Source organism: Vicia villosa, unplaced genomic scaffold (genome assembly GCF_029867415.1).
Source record: "Vicia villosa cultivar HV-30 ecotype Madison, WI unplaced genomic scaffold, Vvil1.0 ctg.001063F_1_1, whole genome shotgun sequence".
NCBI classification, from domain to species: Eukaryota; Viridiplantae; Streptophyta; class Magnoliopsida; order Fabales; family Fabaceae; genus Vicia; species Vicia villosa.
This window is the reverse complement of record NW_026705468.1, coordinates 118,690-144,724: the sequence shown is the minus strand read 5'-3', so window position 1 is coordinate 144,724 and position 26,035 is coordinate 118,690. Positions and strand designations below refer to the sequence as shown.

At 32.6% G+C, this 26,035-nt stretch overlaps 1 protein-coding gene across 4 annotated transcripts; it reads right to left on the bottom strand.

The window, feature by feature from the left end:
• Positions 1-9,695: 9,695 nt before the first annotated feature.
• LOC131633029 (dicer-like protein 4) lies at positions 9,696-25,733 on the bottom strand. 4 transcript variants are annotated; one of them, XM_058903736.1, is made up of 25 exons: positions 25,434-25,733; positions 25,120-25,297; positions 24,736-24,846; positions 24,081-24,221; positions 23,770-23,842; positions 21,383-21,447; positions 21,009-21,137; positions 20,800-20,931; positions 20,030-20,168; positions 19,695-19,791; positions 19,378-19,570; positions 17,897-18,057; positions 17,609-17,815; positions 17,233-17,492; positions 16,384-16,658; positions 15,882-16,312; positions 15,591-15,691; positions 14,167-14,372; positions 13,845-14,054; positions 12,335-12,796; positions 11,938-12,210; positions 11,403-11,732; positions 10,524-10,833; positions 10,321-10,414; positions 9,696-10,112 (listed from the first exon to the last, which is right to left on the bottom strand). In XM_058903736.1, exons 1-25 carry the CDS (start codon positions 25,583-25,585, stop codon positions 9,947-9,949), a joined length of 4,896 nt encoding a protein of 1,631 aa, XP_058759719.1. In that variant the 5' UTR covers positions 25,586-25,733; the 3' UTR covers positions 9,696-9,946. The 4 variants fall into 4 exon arrangements, with proteins under 4 accessions (XP_058759719.1, XP_058759720.1, XP_058759722.1 ...); XM_058903737.1 differs by having other exon boundaries at positions 20,800-20,928; positions 25,434-25,732; XM_058903739.1 differs by lacking the exons at positions 21,383-21,447; positions 23,770-23,842; positions 24,081-24,221; ... (1 more) ...; positions 25,120-25,297; positions 25,434-25,733 and having other exon boundaries at positions 20,030-20,163.
• Between the last annotated feature and the right edge of the window lie 302 nt (positions 25,734-26,035).

The following is a 26,035-nucleotide window of genomic DNA, read 5'->3' as shown; positions in this document are numbered from 1 at the left end:
CTTACGGTTTTGCAGAAATTATAGAATTAGGGAAATTAGGGACCACACACAAATCACAGAAACACAAAAGAAAACGCATATCACTTTACAAATCGCACAGAACAAAAACCACAACGAATCGCACTGAAAACGCAGAGCAAATTCAAATCGCACAGAACAAATGATCGATTTACTTACCTCGAAACATAGCTTGGGTTTGCCATACCAATCGATTCTGAAACGTATCGTGTGCTTGTGTTCGCTTGTGTTCTTCGTGGGTGATGGGTTTCAACCGTTAGGGTTCATAGTCGCTTGTGTTCTTCGTGGGTGTTCTTCGTGGATGTTGTAACGTTGTTGCTCCTCTTGGATTCACATTCACTTATTATTTAATTGATATTTATTTAATTATACTCTATTTAAATTAAATGGTAAATATAGTAATGTATATTTAATGTATTAAGATGACGTGAATAAATATTACATGCCAGCTCAACAAAAAATGTGCCATGACACTGAAAATAGGCACCAGATTTGACGGGGGACTAAAATTCACATAAAAACTTTAAAAAGGGACTAAAATAGTGGTTTTTAAAATGAGGGGACCAAAATCAAGAAATATGCTAAATAGGGGGACCAAAGTTGCAATTAAGCCTAAATTAATTAATTAAATTAAATATTAAATAATTCATGAATTAATTAAAAAATAAAATGTAAATAAGCATGATATTTATTAATTAATTAATATTATTATTATTATATATTTTTGGCAGGAAAATTTACTTTTAATTAATTAATATTATTATTATTATTATTAAGCATGATATTTATTAATTAATTAATATTATTATTATATATTTTTGGCTATAGGATTATAATTAAGTATATTTTGGCGGGAAAATTTACTTTTAGAAGTTATAGGATTATAATTAAATATATGATGAATATGATGATATGATGATTAAAAACCATAAAACTTCTCTCCGATTATTCAATATTATTTTTATTACTATTATTATTTAATTAATTACATGTTGCAAATAAATAATTTATTTTAGGCAATGAAGTAGTGGAATAAATGGGAGATTATTTAATAGTTATTATTTTTACAAATTCATAATTTACCATGATATACCACCTATAACATCTAAATTTGTTTTTTAAATTATTGGTTATTAATTAGCATATGAATTTTTTTTATACCAATAATAACAATGACAATAATTTTAATATTTTTTACTCTATTAATTTTACTACCTTTACTCAATTAATTTTCACTATTTTTACTCTACAATTTATTTCTCATTTTAGTTAACATACATTGTTATTTTTTAAGACATGCAAACTATTAAATTATTATTAAATTATTGCTATTTATATCATTATGTTTTAAATTATTAATTTAAACTACAATATTTATTATTAATAATTTAATAAAATTTATCCACACATCGTGCGGGTGTACGTCTAGTAACTTTTAAATAAGGATAACTTTGTAAAATGATAACTTTTAGTATTTAAAATAAGGATAACTTTGTTGTAATTTTATATTTATTTATTTATTATTTATTATATTTACTAATCATTGTTTTTTTAAATTGATTTATTTAGTTTACTATTAATTGTTTTTTAATTTAATCAACAAAATTTTATTTCTTAAAAAAATCAAAAAAAATTCCTAGTAATTTTCTTCCACTAACTAGTTTTTTTTAATCTGTAATTTTAATATATTTATTTATTCCATGAACTAACATTTTTTTATTTAGTTATTATTTATCTTACCAACTAGTCCTTTTGTTTTAGTTAATAAAGTATTATTTTAATTAATTTCAAGAAAAATATTATAATTGTATTTTAAAAAAGTATTTTTTTAATGAGCTAAATATATATAAAATAAAACAAAATTACAAAGGATTGAGGGGACATAAACCAAACTCAGTAAAACCACAAGATCAACCTGAAAGGGTACACAAATAGATCAGAAACAACAAAAGTAGTTTATAAAAAAAATAAAGTAAAAGCGCACACACAACCAACACTATCTATTGAACGAGTCAAGATCTTCTCCATTTTTCTCTTCTCCATTTTATCAATTACCAGAGTTTTATAAATACAAATACAATAATGTGACATTTGATGGATCCACTTATTTTTAATACACTATAAATGTCTTAAAAATAATAGTAATGGAGAGGAAAAATAGAGAGGATCTTAGCTCATATTGAACCCGCTTACGAGAGCGAAACTAAATAGCAAAAGAAACAGTCTAGTGTGAGCATTCACTTTTCAAAGTGGTATATGAACCAACCGCCAACACACCTAATTCACGAACCAACAACCTTTGGCAAAAACGAACAACCAAACTTACTCTTTCGAGTCCAACAATCCGACGTCAAATTGAATGATACGGATATGAAACCAATCTCGCATAAATCCCGAAGATTGATGCAAATATTAAAATTGTGTCGACATAGAGAGGCAAACTTAAAATTTTAAAATTTGCAAATCTCAACAGATCTCAAGCCAATCAGAGAATCAAAATCTCAAGATATCAACTTAGCACCAAAAACACACCCCTGCAGAATGTCGGAGCAGAGAGACCTCAACACACCACCGAATAGCTTAGCTACATGATTGAAACGAGTAAATTGGATGTTACAAAGGTAAAGGGGTGGTGGGCGGCGAAGGATTTTACTACTGAAGAGAGAGAAGAGAGCGTTGGAGTTGAGCTTCCGTTAAGAAGTGAATCGTTACTTTAATAAAAATGAGAAATTGTTTTATTTGTTTGTTTTTCAATTTTTTCTATTGTATTTAATGTGTGGAATTTAAGTATTTGATAGCACTTACATCATTCATTTTTTTCATAGATAATACTAACATGTATCCTAATGACACATGTTGAAGGTACGGATTAAGAATTAAATAAAGAAATTTTATATTAAAAACTATGTACTGAATTTATTATTACATACATAAAATTATTTTTTTAAAGGCAAACTTTCTATTTGTAGTTTTTTAACATGTGTCATTAGAACACATGTTAGCGTGTGTGTATGTATATATATATATATATATATATATATATATATATATATATATATATATATATATATATATATATATATATATATATATATATATATATATATATATATTAACATCAACTGAAAATTATTTGATAGGTTAACGAGATGTATAAAAATGAATGTCTTACAAAACTTCAACAAAACTGTTAATTTTGATGATTTTCTTTACCGTATCAAATGATTTCCAATTGATATTAATTTTTATGGACATGATTTATATGATGTTAGTTTTCAATCCAATAGTGAATTTTGTTACATAGATATTCGGTAAAGAGTTATCGAAGATATCATGTTACTAAATTTAACAACTTGTTGTTATTTATGTTATATATATATATATATATATATATATATATATATATATATATATATATATATATATATATATATATATATATATATATATATATATATATATATATATATATATATATATATATATATATATATATATAGGGGTGGTCCTGAGCACAGGCTTGCAGGGCAGAAGCCTAGGGCCTCATAATTTGAGGGGCACCAAATTTTTCTTTTACCTCAATATATATATTAAAAAAAAATTTCTAATATAAAAACACTTGCTAGAATTTTTTTTGAAAAATACTGGCTAACAAAATTATAGAGGCACTACAAAATCAAAATTAATAAAAGAATGTAATTTCTCATAAATAAAATATAAAGTAGAATAAAATCATTTAATTTCCCTAAAATAAAATCAAATAATATATCTATAACTTTAGCAACTAAAGAGTTTAATTGAGGTACTAAAATTAAAATAATGATATAGGAAATATTTTATATTATTGATAATGTTATTTGATATATTAGAAATCTTCTAACCGTGCCAATTTTATAAACATCTTGAAACTTGTTTAAAACATGACAATTCTCTTGATCTTGATGGTGAAATTTTGTTTGAAGAATTGAAAGTTATTAGAGAAGTTTTAACAGTTCAATCAAAATCAAACTACATGATACTGAGTTCTTTAAATACTTTTGATTGTTTTCCTAATGCATGCATAACATATAGAATAATATTGACTATTCCTATTAGTGTTGCAACCGTTGAAAGAAGTTTTTCTAAATTAAAATTATTAAAATCTTATTTGAGATCTACTATGTCATAAGATAGATTAAATAGTCTTGCGTTGATTATAAACAAATTATTAATGATTTTACTACAAAAAATGCTAAGAGGGTGATATTTAAATAATTTTAAAGGTTTGGTCAATATTTTTTATAGAAAAAAATATCTGATCAAGAAGAAGAAGAATAAGAATAAGTCTCTTTATAAATTATTTATGTTTTGATATAGTGTAAACATTGATTCAAAGATACATACTTGTAATCTTTTTGCACAATGTCAAATAAAAATGCGTTTTTATCCAATTATTTCTTTTATCTTTATGTATTTATTATTAAAAAAAATTGGGGCACAACTCTTTTGATTCGCCCAAGACACATAAATTCAAAGAACCGACCAAATATATATATATATATATATATATATATATATATATATATATATATATATATATATATATATATATATATATATATATATATATATATATATATATATATATATATATATATATATATATATATATATATATATATATATATATATATATATATATATATATATATATATATATATATATATATATATATATATATATATATATATATATATATATATATATATATATATATGAAATAAGGTATTTAACTTCGTCAAAAAGATAGTCAAAAAACCATCAAAATTTTCAAAAGTTTATTCTTAAATCCATGAGACATTTTACTGAATTTCAAAATTAAGTCTACATATTACAAAAATAAAATGTATGCCTCATCAAATGATTTAACTCATGTAGTTAATAAACGTTATTTAAAAATCAATTGTTTGAAAAAATTTTAAATTTAAATCTTGTATGTAACAATTATCGACTAGACTTCATCGGACTCCCGACAAAATTAGCAATACCCTTTGCTTTAAAGACAAGAAGAAACATTTTTTTTTTTTGATAATTAACGTTTTTTTTAATTAACTTTTTTTTATAATTAACGTTTTTTTTATAATTAACGTTTTTTTTTATAATTAACTTTTTTTTTGTTGATAATTATCGTTTTTTTTTAAGCAAGAAGAAACGCTTTCTACTAATCCATTTATAATTTATACTTCATTTTCCTTTTCATCTATATAAGATAATAATATCTTAAATTACAATAACTAGAATATAGCAAAGTGGTTGGTACATATAATTTAAATCCTAAACTCAAAAATACCCAATCCAATTTTTCATTGTAAAAAAGTCTTAATTTTTGAGAAACTCTTGATCCATCCCTTGGACTTCTTATACATCTTGGGCGTTGTAAAAAATGGTCAGTGCTTTCGTAGATATATCTTCAGGAGCACTTTGTTTTTATTTTAAAGTTCATTTGTTCCATAGGTACATCTACGGAAAATTTCCAGCGATGCATCTACGAAAGCATTTGAGTTTATATTCGCGTCAGACTCTTCTCCTATCTCATTCTTCCCTTTTCTTCTTCTTCACACTCTCAAACTCTCTCAACCTCAAATATCAAAATCCACCAAAGTTTTTTTTTTCGAGTTCGGCGGTAAACGTCAACATCAACGATCAGTACATTCCAACAACTTCAAAACTCAATTTAATCGGTAAGTTTTTGAGTTTTTTTTTAATCAATAAATTTTGATTAATTCAAAAAACAAGAGGAAACACGGCGATCGCTCACGATCCAGCCCCAAAGAACGAATGCAATACACAAGAAAAACCTAGAGCACACCTCTATAACATTAGAGTGGCGATGTGAATAAGTTTTTGAGTTTTCAAGTTATTTTAGAGTATTTCCCGTAATAGAGTTTGAATACACTTTTAGGTGTAGAAATCATTAGTTAGTTTTAGAAACATAGTTTAAAGACAGTGTAAGTATTTTTCTGTTATGTGTAAAATAGGCGATCAAGCCACTAAAATGGGGTTTTATAGTGGCTGGAACAGTGACATACGTCATTGTTGCGTCCTTGAAGTTTCAGAATGTTTCGTTGGTGTATCTACGAAACAAATGAAATGTTAGGTAGTTCCTTAGATGCACCTACGGAACAACCCTAATTTTTTGAAATGTTAGATAGTTCTGTAGATGTATCTACAAAAGTCTTCCATATTTGCACCTGCGAAGTTAAATTTGATTTTTTTTCCTTTTATTTTTATAAATTAAATGTATATAATCCGACTTTATTTGTAATACAATACAGACATTATGGCCGACCATCTAGACCACACTATATATGGGAGGACTGCACAACATGCATATGTGCGACGTGCACAGATGCAAGTACTGTCACATGTGACAGATGGATCCGCCGTTCCATCAGATGCACCTGATACCTTCGTTGCAGCAGAGGTACCTGATACCTCTGTTCCAGCAGGGGGCCTTCCACATCTACTTATTCATCCTGGAGGCATCGAGATGATGGTGAGAGTTCCTCACAGACGCCCTCCACCCACAGACGTCGCTGGGATACTTCTTCTACTCATATACCACCTTCGGAGAGGGATACTAGATTAGGGGTGGCAAAATAGGCCGTCGGCTCTGCCCGTCTTAAGCCCGCCAAAAAGCGAGCGGGGCGGAAATGGACATAAAAATCATGTCTGCCCCGCCAAGGTGGCGGACGGCGGGCTTGCCCATCTATTTTCTTATTTTTAATACATCAATAGTCGTTTTTTTACCTTTCAATTAAAATTTTCAATTATTTTTTAGAATAATTTTTTATAAAGCATCTTTTAAACAAATTTTACCTAAAAAAATATTGCATATATTTACAAATAAATATATAAAATAAAACCATCAAGAATTTGAATGACTATAATTAAATAATAAAAGGCGGGCTTACGGTGAGATGAGATTAACAAATAGACGAGGCGGGGCGTTAGCGGGCGACGTGCTTTGGCGAGGCAAGCTTAGGCGGGCGGCGGGCTTTGGTGGGCAGCGCACCCAAAATCCCAATCAACCTGCCATTTTTTTACGGGTGCGCGGGACGACCTAGCGGGCCACCGCCTGTTTTGCCACCCTATACTGGATCTTCTGTGCCACCTCCTGATTGTGTTGACCCGTTGCATGAGGAGGAGGATGCGCCTGAGGCGCCTGTCGTCTACCCTTGGGGTCCTTCAGATTTATCCCTGTTGACAGGGTATGCAGATCATAGAGCCAGGCATGTTTGGGACGGAGAAGTAAAATTTATTTGACTTATTACTTATTACTTTTTTGTCCTTAGTGAAAATTTATTATTTCTAACTTTGCTAATTATTAACAGTGTTTTCTTTGGAAAATTTTATAATAGAGATCCCTAGAAGTTATACAACCACGGCCAGAAGATTTCCTCTCTCGTGAAGCGTACCGAGTAGTGGTTCCAAGATGTCCTCACAGCTTCTGGGCTTAAGGACCTCTGTTAGGTTGGGTAATCAACCATACATAATGGGATGCTTATGGCATTTGTAGAGAGATGGCACCCATAGACATCGCCATTTTATCTGCCTCATGGCGAGACTACCATCACTTTGGACGACATTGTATGTCTCCTGCATATACCCACATGGGGTACCTTCCTTGGTCACAGTAGGATGATGAAGGAGAAAGATATTGGTAGCTAGGCTTGTCAACAAAACCCGTACCCGCGGGTATCCACCCGAACCCGCCCCGAAGTTGACGGGGAAAACCGGTATGGCAACAAAATCTGTACCCGCGGGTATCCACCCGAACCCACCCCAAAGTTGACGGGGAAAACTCGTTTTGACTGGGATTGGGTTCAGATTTGTGTTTTCCCCGATTACAAAATATGAGGATGGGTTGGGTAATTGAGACATTAGTACCCATCCCGAACCCGCTCCATTTATTTTATTGTGTATATTATAAATTTTTGATAATTTAGAATATTAAATACGTGGCCAAAGTTTTGATATTTTGATTTGTATTTATTATTTAAAATATTTGAAATGTATGTATGATTTTTGTTTTTTAAATTGTTTCATTTTATTATTTATAAAGAAATTTAATTTTGAAAAAAATAAGTATTTCTATTAGAAAAATTAATTTCAAAAATTGTTCCATTTGAAAATTTTATAAAAAGTTTCCTTGTAAATTTTTTTTTTCACTATAAAAATTATTTTAAAAAAGTCAAAACAAACAGATCCTTATTCTAACAAAACCACAATTACTTTATGTTGATAGTATAAGAGAATTCAACTTGCCACCCCCTAAATTAGCCATGGCACCCCCAAAATGCATGAAAAGACCAAAATGTCCATCCAAAATCATTTACCACATTTTTCAAAATTTGCAGAGAGTGCCGGATTTTTCAAATTCTTTGGAGATACCAGAAATTTGAGGAGTTTACCGGAAATTTCGCGAATATTAATAAGTTTCCGGTATTTTTATGAAATTTCTGGTATTTTCATACCGGCAATTTTAAAATTTACGGTATTTTGCACCAGAAATTTCAAATTTTCCGGTATCTTTATAAATTTTTAAAAATACCGTAAATTTTAAAATTTCCGGTATTTTGTCCAGTACCGAAAATTTTGAAATTTTCGATATTTTTTATTTTTTTAAAAAAATCTATTTTTCTCATATTTTTTTTTCCAGAAATGGTACAATTGCGGGCTGGGCCACCGATAGAGCCGATGCTCGTGCTCGAACTGAAGAATGTTGCCGTGGGGATCTATGTAGATTTATTTTGTTATCATTGTATTATTTGTATATTTTATACGAACATCTTATTTATTCCATAATCTTTTTGGCTACTACATGTTTAGAGTAGATAAATAAAATAACATCAATAACAAACAAACATAGTTAACAAACATGAGATGACAAACAACAAGCATAAAATTGACAATCAGGACCCTCCAAAAGTGTCGACAAAATCTCAATCGTTTAAAAAACAAAAAATAAACATATCGAAAATTTAATTTATTTGAAATTTCCGGTACATAAAAAATTTTAAAATTCCGGTATACCTGAAATTTCAATATTCCGATATACTAAAAATTTCAAAGAAACTAAATTTCCAATATGTTGTACCAAAAATTTAAAATTAACTGAATTTCCGGTATTTAGTATCGAAAACTTTGTAGTGCATACCAAAAATTTCGTCCGGAAATTCTTTGTTTTCCACATTTTTTTTATCAGGGATAAAATTGGATTAAAAAAAATTGGGGGGTGGCAACTCTAAAAAAGGGTGGCAAGTTAATTCCTCGTAATATAAGTGTCATTCAAATCACGACAAAACATGTTTTTATACAAACACACCAATCAAAGTTGATTGTTACTCAATTCATAACACCTATATGATGATCAAACTATTTTAATTCCTCACATCAACGTTGATATTCTTACCAAATTTGTTTCGTGCCCTCAATTTGAGAGGGGAGGGGTGCCAATCAAGAAATAATACAAATATGTAATTACATTTATCATATTTCACAGAGTTGTTCAGATATATCAGAGACAAATCAAAAAAATTATTTATTTCCCTTAATTTGTAAACATTTGTTGCAAGTATTTGTTGTAAATATTGTAACTAGTATATATTTGGTAAAATATTCAAAGCCAAAGACAACAAGCCAAGATTATTTACGCATCGCCATATATTGTATTTCGAAAATGTACTATAATAATTAGGCGATGGTTTAGACACTACGATAAAAACAACTTAGACACTACATAAACATCATTATACAACATATTTCCATTTAGGGACACTCGCGGCCTTCAATGGTATACCCATATGAACCTCTTGGTCAAAAAAGGATTTTCATATGCTGAACTTTACGGATTATGTTACATGATATATAATTGATAGGAGTGTGTCAATTACCATTAGCATTATGCAGATAACCTTCCTTTTGCAGATACCATAATGCACCCTCAGCTGCACTATCTGCTGCATCTTTCTTCTTTGGCAAGGGTTCCCCAATAAACTCAAAAACTGTATCTGGGGCCTCTTCTATCTTCATCGTCGCTTTGCAAGTGAATCTAAAATGAAGCAAATGTAGTCAACACAATCCTAAGAGTCATAATAAAATAAAACATGCACAACACTCTAAATTATGAGAACTTTTTATATTGCGTGGTACCATATATTTTGTATCACATGAGAAATACAGAGAATTTCACAAAATATGGGTAGTTATACATAATTTTATCAAAAAGATTAGAACACAAAAGATAATGAGAGACTCACAACTTAAGGTGGTCTGGTCCCTCTTCCTTGCAGCATTCAAATGAAGGAGCTTTCCAGCAATAGGATGCACATAATTCATACAATCGTGCTTTTGCTGTTTCGTTGTACCAAGTAATGTTAAAACACAGTAAGAATCAATAGAACAGATGTGCAGGCTCCAATATTTGGAACAACAAAACTACTACAGTTTTTCTTAATATTACCTGTCTTTGATGAGTCACTGACACAAACACGATTTCGAATGGTTTCGCTAGGCTTTCCCTTAAGAGAAGATTGAAGCCGTTGGACAACAGGTTTAACATTTGAGGAGGATGCATCAGATACCTCCTGGATAGGGCGGATTTCAGGGTTAACCTTGTTACATAGGTCTCCATTAACCATTACTTGTCCGATGGTGGTAGTATCTGTTACATCAATGGGAGTTTCATCATAGCCAATGAGTTCTGGTTCCGTCTTAAATGTTGATTTCATAACATCTTCCAAAGTTTTTGACTTCAGTTTGAAGCCTTGAGCCTGCACATCCACACCCATAGCTACTCAAATCATTTAGTTAAATACAAGCAATATAACTCCTGAAGTTGTAGCCGAGAAAGGGTAAAATGCATCTCTCTAAATGATTGTTATAATAGTAGCAATAAGTCGATAACAGCAGAAGAAACAGCAACGACCCAGGAATACCGCTTTACTAAATGCATGTACATTCTGCACACATACTTGCAATTCTCTTTCCAATAATTGAAAATACATCTGTGTGTATGATACAAACCAAACAGATATTAAGTGAAATAACTCCTACAACCAGAGGTGGTTAGAGAAAAATCAATAAATACAGAAATAAATAGAGCAATCCTGCTCCTTACAAGATCAGAAATAGAAATGAAACGCAAAAGAAAGATAATCACAATTCTGCGAGAGAACAAAGTTCTCTGCTCATCCCAGACCTCCCAAACCAATTCCTAATTCTATAAAAAGCAAAAGCAATATACTCAGATGTTGTGCCACTGAGCAATGAGGAAAAATGCAATGTTGGTGTTGAGAAAACGAGGATGGAAGTATGAGAAAAATAAGCATACTTATTTTACCTTCAACTTTGAAAATAGTAGCTGTGAAGCAATTCTAGAAGCTTCTTTTTTATTTTGGCTGGTCGCATAAACTTTTTCACTTACACCATCTCCAATCACTTTTGCTTCAACTGAAAAAGTTTTGGCGAATTTTGATGGCAGAAGCTGCAACTCCAAATTATTAAATTGGCAAAGTTCTTGCAAATCTCTAACAGGACTAAGCTGCAAACTTGATGAGAATTTCATGATTGGGTCCAAGAACGAAGTCATAATCTTCCAAACTTTGTTCAAATCAAATCCTGAATCAAGAAGAACAGCACCAATACAAGATTCAACCAAATCACCTAGGGCCTGAAACAATCCATAATGTCAATTTAGACTCCATATGAATTTTTGCAAAATAACAAAGCAATACAAATCCATCAGAACTTCGAAAAGGATACAAACATTATATACTAGAGTAGAAATGTCATCTCACACAGGAAAATGCATTTGAAATGAATAACAATAAATGCATCTTGGAGCTGCAACATTATAAAAAAGTCACAACATCTACCTTAGGACTTTTTGGCCCTCCATTATTGCCACAGTCCGGTATAGGTCTTCTAATACAGTCAGCGTACTTTTTTATTGCCTGGGTCAGAGCATTTGAATCACATAAAAGAAATTCATCAAAACAGCGATCAACTGCCACACAGGCAAATGCCTTATTATTGACAGACAACGCTCTCAGATCCGTCAGTTGGCCAGGCTTTAGTTTGGGATAAGCTGAGTATAGATATGACGTAATCAAATAATCCAACACAGCATCTCCAAGAAACTCCAATCTCTGCAAAGATTTACCAGATTTAGAAAAATAAAGATCAAAATGTAGCACTAGAATTCTCAGAGCTATAGAGATGGTAAATCTTATCCCGAGTCGAAACTTTGGGAGTCAAAAGAAAAATGTTTACCTGATAACAACCTCCTCCATGCTTATTATAGGAAGGATGTACAAAAGCCTGGAGAAGCAAACCCTTATGAACAAAGTGATGTCCTAACTTACTTTCAAGGGAAGGAATGTCTACTTCAGCAGAAAGAGGAAAATAGTCAACACTTCCGGTGCAAATATTAACAACTTGTGAGGCTTCAAAATTTACTTGTATGCCAATCCATGTAAGAAAGGCAAATGCAGCTTTAAAGCCACTGTCAACTATGAATGCCCCCACCAGAGCTTCAACCGCATCAGCAATTGTTTTCCTATGCAACCAATGGTGATTTTTATCACATCGGAGTCCACTTACACTTCTTTTCTCCTCACCAGAATTTAAACATAAGTGTATGCTGTCTTCAGTTTCCTCGGTACAAACTCTTGGACAAGGATGGCCTAATGCATAGAACTGGAAGGGATCAAATGCCTGATCAAATATATAAACCTGGAAAAGAGAGCAAGGAGAAAAACATTAAGCGATATCAGAATAAGCAGCACTTCAGTAATTTCAATCTGATAGAAACAAGTGCCAATAGGAAGTATTTATGAATAACAACTGGATATTATTGATTAATCTCTGGGAAAAAAATTCTCAATCAGAGATATCTGAGAGTAATGTTACACAGAAAAAGTTAAACAAAGACACTGGTTCCACAAAGATATCGAGAGCAGGGTTTTCTCCCTCCCAATTAACCACTTAATAACTTCTTGACAACCTACTATGCGTTGCCCATTTCCTATTTATTCAACATAAAAGCCTACATAACTGTCACATTTAATTATTTAATGAAACATAACTGACAGAAAGATAAAATTTAAACCATGACTGTCTTAAAATAACTGCTTGACAGAATAGGAACTGTCACATTCAATTTCAGTTACTAGTAATTCTTAATAGGAGGAGGTCTGACACAACCCGTGCTTAAAGAATTGTATTTAGGTTTGGGTTTATGTTATTCCTCTGTCATTTGGTCTTACCTAGATGTCTAGTACCCCATATGGGGTTTAGTAGTAGTACTGTTAGTTGAAAGCCTACCTACAAAATTTGGGGGTTTGAAAAATAGGAAGGATTGGAGGAAAAGAAGAGAAAGATTTTAGTTTGGAGGGTTTTTTTTTTTTATAACACCAAAAACCCCTTAATTTGGGGAACTCAAAATTTGTATTAAAGGAGGGTTTAGGAGGGCTTAGACAAAATGTTCAAATATAATTTTTGTTGTTAGTATTTCAACAAGTAAAAATACATTAATGATAAACATTATTTATCATTCTAAACAAAATCTTTTTTTCAAAAAAAAGTTACAAATTTCTCTATATTTAAAAAAAAAAAATCAATTTTCAAAGCCCTTCCTCCCCCTCCCCTGCAAACTCCCAAACATAGCCTAAAGGTAAGTGTTAACAAGAGCACCAGGGCCAATCTTTAAGGGCTTAAAAAAAGTAAGTTTTTTTTTCCGGAAATGTGTGTAGAGAGTGCAAAAACACGAGTATAACTTTACCTGCAAATTGCGCCTAATAGCCAACTTAAACAAATTGGAGTTATTTACAACATTGGAACGCTTGCTGGTAAGGTCTCCTTCATGAAAGCTGTCATGCAAGAGAAAAAAATGACGTCCAACAGCAAATTTAAGGAAAGCATCACCAAGCACTTCAAGTCTTTCAAGGGAAAGACGCTCCTGACACTTTTCGGTGGTGAGAGCCTCTAGAACCTAGAAATTATTCATAATTGTTAGCAGCTCTAAACTACAACAACAATCTGTACTATATATACTGCATTGGTTTGGTCTAAAGGAATAACACGTGCATTTAATAAGGTCTTACTCTAAGGGCACTAATTTCAGCTGCCTCTGGGAAGGAGGAATGTAGGTGGTGCTTCAGTTCAATGGCAACCAGCAAGTTTCCAAGACGATGCATAATTGAAGGTAGCAAAGATATTGAACTACCAATATCCTTGGAAAAGCCAACTATTTTCAGCTCGCATAGCTCAGGAGGCAAATAGACAAAGTATTCCTCTAGCTCATGTGGTTCTGTCATTAACAAATCAAAATCTACAATTCTTTAGAGAGGAATTATCTGAATACAAGAAAAATGAAAAATCTAGATATACCCGTCAATGCGAAAAATTTAAGAAATACACATGCATCGGTAGACTATCATTGATTTTATGGTAGTATATCATGTGTATATGGTAGAATCAAGCACAAGCTATTTAAATAAGGACTGTGTATCTGTATATCATTGTAATTGACATCTATTTCATTTTTCTCTGGATAATATGATTTTGAAGGGAATAAGGTCCCAAACCCAAAGGAAAACATCATAGCCTTTTAGCTTCTACAGAAATGATCTACGACACAACATGCCAAGGTCCAAACCACCTTCCTTCTTACGACACAACAGCAAACCTCCCAGTTTAACAGGTGCACAAAGCCAATTCAATAATATTTCTTAGAATTTGGGCTGAACCTAACTCACCACTAAACTGGTGTAAGGTGAGGGCTGCCTAAACTTCATAAACGCTACACATGCCATATCTCTAAGCAAAGTGGGGCTAAATCCACATTTTTAAAGCCAACACAATTAAGGTGTTTGGAGGCTGCAAAGAAGGCAAGCCAAATGCCGCAATTAGGCGACTAGGGGTGAACCGCAATAAAGGCGGAGTTGCCAACAATATTGGACAGAAAGGGCCTTAAACCAGTTGCCATAGCTTCATAAAGTTATTAGTAAACTATACACACCCACACAACCTATTGAACCTGAAATGTGAAAAAAATCAAGCATGCTAAAAATAATAATTACTTAGACAAGCTAGTAAGATACCCCGTACTACCGTACGGGTAAACTTATTTGATATGTATAAAATGTATTTAGAAACATGTAAATTTAAAATAAATGACTTAATTATAAATGAACAATAATCATATAAACTTAATTATATAAAATAATATATAAAAAAAAGGACACATGAGATAAAAAAAATAAAATTTTATTATTTGAGAATGATTGTATATAACATTTAATTGTGATTTAATTGGTGAAGGTTGAAAAATGAATGTCACATGTCATGCCGTAATAGGAGATGAAAATGAAAAAAAAGTAAACATTACTTAATTACTTAAATGTCTTTTTTTTAATGTAGAATTTGTAATGAAAGGGCAACTTAGAGAGTTTATGCAATTGATTTTTAGTAGATAAAATAGTATACAAGATATAACACCCAAAAAATAGGATATTCAACAAAGTACCCGCATCGCCATGCTTTCGATTGTGTAGCAGGTTGTGGAATTTGAAGAGTGGTTTTGCATGTAGAAGTGGTTGTTCGGGGTGTTTGAGAGTAATGGAAAACCTGGCACCCAAGCATGCAAGATTTGTTGTCAAACTTTAGAACAAATATATGGCATTCCAAATTACATGCGCAAAACCTCTGATATCTGATTCTATCAGTAAAGCAGGAAGTTTTAAAATAAAAAGAATTCGGGGATGCAAAACCAAAAGTGAAATAAGAATGTATCAGTAATAGTACTTGATATACATACTTTTCATGTAAGTGGTCCACGTAGCTTGAAGTGTCTGAATCTTTGAAAGGGCTGAATCCATTCTTTTCATAAATAACATTTGTGACAAAAAAGAAGTTATTCGTGTGTGGAGTATACACTAAACTATTCTCAACATCTCCAACACTTCTGTAACCATTGGCAAGATGCAGATGATTATCAAAAGGGGTAACCTTTTTATCGAATGTATCATCTGGATGCCTGAAGATTGGTGAACAAAGGCATCTCTTTACTGTCTTCCAATCTACTTTCATCACATCATTATATTCTTTCAATATGACTGGAAGCAAAAGGTAGAAGGTCGATGTGCGCGTGTGAGATTCAGCACCCAATTCTACAAACTTAGAAACAAATTCTGATCTATCAAGAATAACTTTGAGGAACATTTCTTGAAAATTCTCCGCCATCTTTATCTGCAAGATAAAAAAGCCTGAACATTAGCTTAAAATTTTCTCTTCTCTTTTTTGTTAAAAAAGTTATTTACCTCATCATTGTTGAATTCTACAACTCCAAATGGAATAAATTTTGTCATCACAGATCTACTGTGAGCTAGATGAAGATCAAGTTCCAGTTTCTCTGCCTCCAGTGGAAGACGAGTCATGATGAACAAGCCAAATTTTTTATAGACCCTATCCTCCGGAGTGGGGCAAAATTTAATGTAGTAAGAGTTGAGACGGACAGTTTTCTCCGTATTTTTCCATGACTGTCTAAAGGCAGAAGGAACTAGCATCTCATACAGTTCTCCTCTTGAAATATTATCTGCAAATAAAGGAAAGTTAATAGAGCACTAACACCTTAACCATATTGTTACATCTCTAGAACCGTAAATTAATAATAATAATAATAATAATAATAATAATAATAATAATAATAATAATAATAATAATAATAATAATAATAATAATAATAGTACCACAACTGAAAACGGTTTTGTGGAGATGAGTTAGGTCAAACTCTAATTCTATCAACAATTAACAAAATAATAATAATAATAATAATAATAATACTAGTACTACATCTGAAAACAGATAAAAAAATCCTCAACAAACCTTGAAGCACGCAATGATACGAAGAGTTTAATTTAATTCACTAAGAAATAAATGTTTACACTATCTTCTGATCACGTGTTTCAACATCATCAAAAGTTTTGACTATGATAATGACTGCCTGAGAGGAAAAAATCTTACAGTGATGTGGCAACATGAATGGTGCAGGATAACATAAGCATGCTCAGTATTTTTTTGAAAATATAATGTATACAGTACATTTTTGACAATCTAGTGAAAGATAATGAAAGCAGCAATGACTAATCAGAGTGCAGCTGAATTTTGACCTTCACAGTCATCTGAATCAGAAGAGTCCAAAACCTCTGGCTCTGCATCATTTTGCTTTGGCAAGAGACAGTCATTTAAAGAACCTAATTTATACAGTTCTTCAATTGCTTTCAGACATGCGTCTCTTTTCGAAGCCTCCATAGACAAATATGGTGCACTGACAATTTGGTGTATTGGAGCATTGGAAGGCAAAGTTATCTGGCAGACAGTTCCCCCTGAATCATCGAAGTAAAAGAAACTTGGCTTGGGATCAAAGTACCTGAAAAGATAAGTTAACAATATTCACACATAAGATTTGCACTCCATTTCCCTGAAAATCCTTTGGATTATATATTTTGAATCAAACAAAGATCAAAAGCTTAAATAAGCCCATACTCATCATGCGGAAGCTTTGAACAATACTGGTGTAGCAACGAGATACTGTATCCCGCACTGACTGAGGCACCAGATGAATCAACTCTGAAAATCTTTTCCACGGGGATGTTGTGTGTCTCAATGGATGTTCGGACAGCAATTTCCGTATTCATTCGAAGTTCATCTTTCTCAAAACCATCAATTATGGCTAATTCCTTCTCATTGCCGCTGCAACACTAAGATTCCATAAATAACGAGAAGGACAGATTTGCATAGATTCCTTTAAAAATATCTAAATTGTAAAGGTACCTGTCGACCAAAAATGCATATTCTGAACGAGGCATACGGGCACGGCCTCTTGACTGTATAAAACTGGCAACGGTTTCGGGTAGATCAAACCGTATTACAAGGCAACATGTCTGAATATCAAGCCCTTCTTCACCCACTTTGGTGGCAACCAATAGATTCAACTGTTAACGGTGTGATCCAAATAAGCATGTTACTAAACTCAACTCTTTGTTTGACAAGCTAGGTAATATATTGCATATTTAAACCATTAACAAAATTATCCTTATCTGTATTAAGTGCCATTTACTACCTTAACACCAACTACGCTTGAAATACATGCAGAGAAGAAAAATACATTTTACATATAGTTACAGAAAACAAACACTGCTCGACAATCAAATAAGCTGATGTAAAACAAAGGTATATTAAGCTAACCTTCTTTAAAGTTTGATGAAATTACACTCAACTAATCCTCTAGTTTTAGAATTACTCAAACCTTTTCTGCTTTGAGTTTTCAGCAACTATATATATTGTAGAAATTTCATTTTCAGTTTCCATAAAATGCCAATTTGCCTTCCCAAAAACAGGCACCCATCTCTCTCAACCCTCTATGTTCATCTCCCTCTCTGTTCATCTCTTCAGGCACCCATCTCTCTCAACCCTCTATGTTCATCCCTTTGCATCTTTCCCCATCTCTACCAACCCTCTCTTTGCATCTAGCCAGCAGCATCTTTTCCCATCTCGCTTGACATTCTCAGTTGTGGTTAGAGGTTCTAGCGATTCTCGTTACAAGCCTATGTTTTACAATCTTAACCTTGCAACCCAGGTGTGGTCTCGATCTTGACAACATTTATGGCCAGAGGATAATCTTTTGTTGAAAATTCGTAATTTCGTTCCATTCTCTCAATTAATGCATATATGTAGTCTATTGGTGCCTTATAAGGGAGATATCTTTGGAGATAATTATGTAATTGCGGCTGTAACTAATACTAAGGTGAGTATGAACTTTTGTTGTGTTTCAGACACAATTGCTGCATACCCTCAACAGTATTTTCCTTTCAAAGAGAACCATAAAAAATGATAACCATTGAGCTATAGAGGGACCATTTCAAGACCAAGCTTACGCGGAAACAAGAAGTAGAACACTCCTTTCATTAGTTATTACAAATAAGCAAGTTGGTGAAGTCACCGAATCTTCTAAAACAACTAAATCCATTTATGCATGTGCAGTAGTGTAGCTGATTGAAAAAATAGCATACAAGATCTTACACACAACTCCGCTCTCACAGTAACGCATTTCAAAGTCAACAAGTGAAATCCATAATTACTTTTTGTTGAAACATAATATATTATTTCCTTCCTTATTATTCTACTTTTATGTTTATTTTATTTTCCTTATATCACTTCTGAAATTAAGGAATTGATTGATTGTACTTTCTCCTATAAAAGGAGCACCTTTATTCATAATAAAACACATATAATATTATTCTCTACACTCTTACCTCTCCTGAGCGAAACTTTTCAACAATTGTGTTCATGGTCTTCCGTGACATACTCTTCACTCCCGCATGGACTCCTACAAGAAAATCATTTTTCCATTGACTTAGAAGCTTGAGCTTCTGTAGTATGTATGACAGGGATCTTGCAGTCACAATTCTATTCACAAAAATTATACATTTCCTGTTCTGTTGCAACCTGAAATAGACATTTGACCAGAACGTATATATACATTAGACACGTGCTATGTGAAAACATGTCTGAAAAAACTGTTTAAAAAGCACAATTTATCAAATATTGTGAACGAAACAAGGTTGCCAACCTAAAACTAGTCAGTATCCCAATGAGGCGTAAGAGCTTTGCTGAGAAAAAAGGCTCCTTTAATATTTCCAAGGAAGATGGATCAGAAACATTGTCACCTACGGATTTGCAAAATAAGACAAAAATGTACATTTTAAAAAGACATCGTACAAGAACTTTGTTCTAAACATATCATACAATTACAATAACGAGTAGATTAATTTATTGCCAGATAAACCATAACCTAACATCACCTAAAACGGCAGCACAATTAAGAGTGCATGGATTTCGTCAAACAATTCAGAAGCAACAGCTTAAAAATTCTGTAACAGAGAACACAAAGCAATGTTAAAATACCTGTCATGCATTTGGAAGTAAGTAGTTCAGCTGTCTTTGCAAGATATTTATCACATACAGACTCGTCACTTGAAATTCCTTCTGCCTCAACTAATGCTTGCCTCTCAGAAAGATCACCGCTCAAAAGAATACGACTAGCCTTGGAAGGTGAATATGAATATTAAAGAAGGAAAAAGAATAATAATCAAAACAGTAACTTCCCAGTTAACACAAATAAAGATAAACAACTAGCAAGCTAGAACATTTTCTAGGAAGTCAAACTTAATATGAAAACTAACCATAACTATCACTAAGTTAGATAATATATATAGCAAGATATAATAGTATAATTACGTAATACACCGTCAATATATAGCAAAGGATGGTTTTGGATAAAGAAAAATTGTGTAGTTGTGGGTATAGTAAATGGAGGATATGCTGTTATATTTTATTTGAATATTATATAAAAATAAGATATATTCAAGTATTTAAAACATTAAAGCTATTATTTGTCATTGTTCCCTAAATTTCCCATAGTCAACCCCGGCAATAAATCAGAAATAGGCGAGAGCCATGGCAGTAATGAATTTCAGGAGAAATAAATGCCCCAAAGCAGCCAGTAAAGAAGAGAAGGTACACAGACTCTTAAGGTAGGCAATTTAAACAAGTCATACCCAATAACAAAACAAAGTGCACATATAGACACCATGAATAATAATAATAATAATAATATTTATTCAAGTTAAATGATTGCAAATAAAAGACCTGTAACCAAAATCCAGGAGTTTTACCTGCAACGCTCCCCAAATGCCAAGACTCTTGAGACAGAAGACCACATTATCGTGCACCCGATTGAGAAGTTTCTTTGTGCTCATTCGTTTCTGGTGATCTTCTATGCTCCTACCAAGGGTTTCTATGCACTGCTAAAATGAAACAAAGCAGTGATCAGGTATACCTTATTCATCTAGTCATCTTAAGATCCATAAGAGAGCAGAGGTACCTGGCATTTAATCTCTTCAATTTTCCAGTACAAGCTAGTTTCCATATTTGCAGTCGAACTATAGTGATATATCTGAACTGCAGGAGTGGTAACAAAAGATTCCAATGCAGTGTCTTCAACTGAGTATACCTACAAAAAATATCCAAATCATTAGGAATGAGCAACAAAGACCTCCAGCTAACCATTGCAAATAGGTAATTTTTAACAAGAACTCTTGATCAATATATCAGCTTCGCCCATTTTATCAATGGAGAGAACGTTTGCTTTCTTGCACAGAACAAGAAGGCAAAAGTTTGGCACCGGATTTTTAAGACGGGCTCAAATGATGCTCTCAAAATTAATCTATTTGCCATATAATACTATGCAAACCCTACCTTAGCATTAAGCATTTTTTCGAGACTATTGATGCTTTTCGGTAGATTTGCTGCAGAAGAACCGCCTGAAAATGAAAACATGTTAGATCAGAAAATGGAGGAATTTACTTTCTTTCTTTTTTTACCGTAGAGCAAGAAAATAAAGGATACACTATTAACAATGTAGGAATCTTTGTACAGAGTAACACCCTTGAAGAACTAGTTGAATATAAGAATGACAAAACATTCATATTGTTGAAATTTAGAGATGGAGAGAGAAGAATGAACTTTATTAATTCCAAATAGCGGAGCGGAGCGGCCGAGCTAAAAAATGGGATAGCGGAATAGCTGATAGCGGGATAACTTTCTGAACTAATTATATGAATAATATACCTATATGCTTAATGTAGATTAAATAACTTTTTGGACTAATTATATGAATAATATATTCTACATATATTAATCCCATAATCAATATATTTTGAAAGAAAGGAAAAAAAACAATGATATCAAAGAAAAAACAACATGAAAAACAATTAATAAAGAAGAACATGATAGAGAACAAAATATGAAAGCACAAAACAGAAGTAGAGAAGAAGAAGAAGAAGAACAGAAGAAGAATAGAGAGAAGCATGAAACAGTTGAGGCCGAGAAGGAGTTAGGGCAAGAGAAGCAGCAAGCGAAAAAAGCGAGAAGCAGAGAACAGAAGAAACGCGATGGAGAAAGATGAAAACACGAATGAGAGAGAAAACAAGAATGACTATAATAAATTTTCTAATTTAAATTTTTCAAGGATAAATAATTTTTTTCACACTCCAAAAAATCCCTAAAAGCTTAAAATCTCTCCAGGTCGGGAGCTTCCCGGCTTCCGCAACCCGCTATCCCAGCTTTCCCGGCCGCTACCCAAAACTGGGATGTGCGCTGCTCCTCCGTAGCATAGGGTTGCTGCACCGGGAGAGTATCTCAGGATAGCACCTGGAGCGACCGCTATTAATAACTTTGTTGAGAAGTGTTAGCAATTAGGTGCCTCTATTTCTGCTAAGTGTTAGCACCAACGCACATCCCAGTTTCATATCAATGTATATGAATCTGCTATGAAAAGTGCAACACTAAGTAAGTTCCTTTATAAGGGTAATGGCAGCTACTCATCTTCGGTTATAGGTTATAGTGGGCACAAATTGGCTTTGGAGTGCGCAAAGACATACTTCTGAACCTCGTCCCAAATTTGATGTGAGTGAACACATCGAATCATACAGGCAACACCAAATCTGAGAGCGTCGTAGTGAGAAGCCATGTGAAGAGGTGTGAATCTTGTTCTTGTGTCGCATACGCAAGATTTTTAGATTCCTTATGGAGATCTTTCTCAATTAAATAATACGGAGGAACAAATAGACTCACCAACAAACGATGAAGCTTATGCGTGCGAATGATACCTTCAGATTGAAGGTTAGAGAAGAGGATTATCAAACAGTGTTTAATCGAGTCCCAATCGGAAGTCATGGCTATGGATCGAGATTAAGCTTTGGATACCATTCCTCAGTCAAATAACACAAAGGACCGACTGGATTTACTAGCAAACAATGAAGCTTATGCGTGCGAATGATACCTCCAAATTGTTGCTTCCATGATCGAAACTAGACTATAGTTACTCTAATACCATTCACATACAACCAAACCCTTTCATACATATGAGGAAATAACAACAATCTCTTCTTCCTTTGTTTTGTTTTTCTTTCCTCTCCTTTCTCTTTTTCCCTCTCCCTTCATTTCCTCAATTGTTTATTTGGTTTCACTTTACTCCCTTCTCTTTCATTATTTTTTAGGTCTTTCCTCTAACTACCTCAATTTTTGGGTTTTCCGTAATAATTTTTATTTCTTATGTTATGCTATGTATATATAATTCATTTATTTCAACTGTTGCGACTTTCACGATTTGCCTACAATGCTATGTGCTACATATATGATTTTTCACTTTTTGCGGTCCGCTATTAACAACACTGCTTGAGCATCCTTATATTAACCTTAGGGATTCTGATCTTTATCTTTATCAGTCATTTGATTCTTACTTGATTCGGGTTAGATTCTAGTACCTAATATGACTATTGCAATAAAACAAGGTTAGTGTTTTGTCTTTGGTAACAAATCACATCATAAACCCAAGAGCACTTGGATAAGATGGCAAGGGATGTCTTCCAACTTAACCAGAGGTCTTGGGTTCGAACTCAGTCCTTGGCATGCAGAGGATACCTAATTTATACCAACAAAAAAAATCACATCATAACACACCACATGGCATTATTATTATTCAGAGTCTCTATTCTTTCTCTCTTTCCTTGTCAAAATCCTAAATATTCGAGAATGTCGGAAAAAATTATGTGTAACTAAAAAGATAAAAATTATTACTTTACCTTTTCCTACAACAGGAGATGCAGTCATGCCAAATATACGGGGAACCTTTGTGGAATTATTTTTGTAAAAGACCTGACAAATTGCCAAATTAAAACATTGCCATCATGAAATTAAAAAGAAACAGTCATGCCAAATATATGGGGAACCTTTGTGGAATTATTTTTGTAAAAGGCCTGGCAAATTGCCAAATTGAAACATTGCCATCATGAAATTAAAAAGAAACGAAGGAAATATAAAGGTTTTTTAATCATAAAAATGTGTAACATTCTCCACTATGAATGGTTTTGACATTGACAAAAATGAAATTTACTTTCATAATTTCAGCATAAGGATGGCTGCTTTTGACTTGAGCATGATGGCATTCGTCAAATATTAAAAGTGCAATCATCTCCATCTTCATGAAACAATGAGATAAGTTGTGAAGTAATATTTGTGGGGTCATAACAAGAACCTGAAAAGGGAAAAAAACAAAAACACAGTGCAAATTTAGAATCAACAAACTCCATTAGAAGTAAATTCTAACTAACAATATTTCTAGATGCCAAACAATCTGGAGCTAATTTATTTATTTGTTTCTTGATTTAATTGCATGAATCGAATTTAATTGTTGTTCATAACATTCTTTCATTAGCTTTTACTTCAGCCTTATGTATTAGCAACACATCAAACATACAAAGCAAATGCAGTATTGTCCACGGCGGAGAGCCAAAATCCTACCATACCATACGCTTTGCAGCGGCGTTATAGCGGTTTATGATGGAAAAACCCGCAATATATTTACCATTGTGGCGGCGTTATAGCGGATTATGACGGAAAAACTCGTAATATCGACCAATAATTACCATTGCGGCAAGCCCAAAAACCACCATATATATATCCGCCGCCATTGCGGATAGTTGATAGCACAACACAAAAGCAATACAGGCATCATAATTAATCTCAACATGAATAACTGGCATTGTCACCTCATATTGTTCAATCTCCTCATCCCAATGCTGATGCGATTTCGAGCGCTTGGAACTCCCGCAGTAAGTTCCAACTTCAAAATCAGTAGAGTCAGATATAACCTTTGCTTGCTATAGATAAACAAAAAAACAAAGATTCAGGAGACACATAATGGAATCACCAACTTGCTCAAATCAGTTAAAAAGAAAGATTTATAAATACAGGATCAAATCAATTAATCAGATTCATGCATTAAATGACTATACCTCACATAACAATCACATTAAATAAGATTCAAATTCTACAATAAATGCAACTTTTCATTTCATTCAATAAAAATGATCAGCAGAAATTCAAACCAACCATATCACAATGATTTCAATCATATATCAACAACACCTCACCTGATGAACTAGAGCAACAGTAGGAGCGAGAAAAACACACACGTCCTTGCTCGGCTTCTTGATCAAATGCCTCATTTCATGCATGAGCAACACAGCAATGTGCGTCTTCCCACATCCTGTTCCCAAATAAACAATCACATTTTCCTCCATAGCAATTTTGCATAACTCCAATTGATACCTTCCAAAACCACAAACAAAACACTCATACGATCAAAATCAAAATCAAAATCATAAACACAATCAACAACATCACATTTCATACAATAACACACGCAACAAAACCAAACCTACAAACCCTGGAAAAAGCTACTCACTCTCGTGCAATTTTTGTAGGATCCTTTTTGACTTTGCCGTCAGGATTGTTGACTAGGGTAAGATTCAGGGACTGTCCATGATCAAATAGGTCTCCCGTGGTCTCCATCGGAAGTTTAACAGTACCGGCCGTGGAGGAATCTCCGTCCGGCATTGAAGAATCGGGACTTAACTTGACCTTGTGAATAAACTTAATGGTTAAGTCAGCAAGAAGAAAAGAGAGTGGAAATGAAATGAAACGACGAAATCCCTACTTCACTCAGTCACTTTATTAGTACTATGATTGAGTGACCCAACAATGATTCCCTCTCATGCTTTATGCCTCATTTCATTGTATTTTTTTTATATATATTTATATTTTATTCTTATTTTTTTATGTATATGTTTTATTCCTCAAATCTATACTATATAAGTTGTAATAAAATACTATTATAATACATTTAGAATGTTCTTAATTTTATTTAATTAATTATATCAATTTAAACAAAATTGTATACGATGAATATTTATATTTGTACTCGAAAATAAATATAGATGGTTGATTTTTTAAAATAGTGATATAATTGATTTTATTTGCAATAGGTTAAGAGAATAAGAGTAGTAG

What these genes read in the sequence shown, in the direction of transcription:
- LOC131633029 (XM_058903736.1), bottom strand. Translation starts at nt 25,585, where the DNA reads ATGCCGGACGGAGATTCCTCCACGGCCGGTACTGTTAAACTTCCGATG. An exon ending in TTGAAGAGATTAAATGCCAG is followed by an intron (nt 20,932 to 21,008) that starts GTACCTCTGCTC and finishes GTTTCATTTTAG; the next exon opens with CAGTGCATAGAAACCCTTGG. An exon ending in GAGGGCCAAAAAGTCCTAAG is followed by an intron (nt 11,733 to 11,937) that starts GTAGATGTTGTG and finishes GGATTGTTTCAG; the next exon opens with GCCCTAGGTGATTTGGTTGA.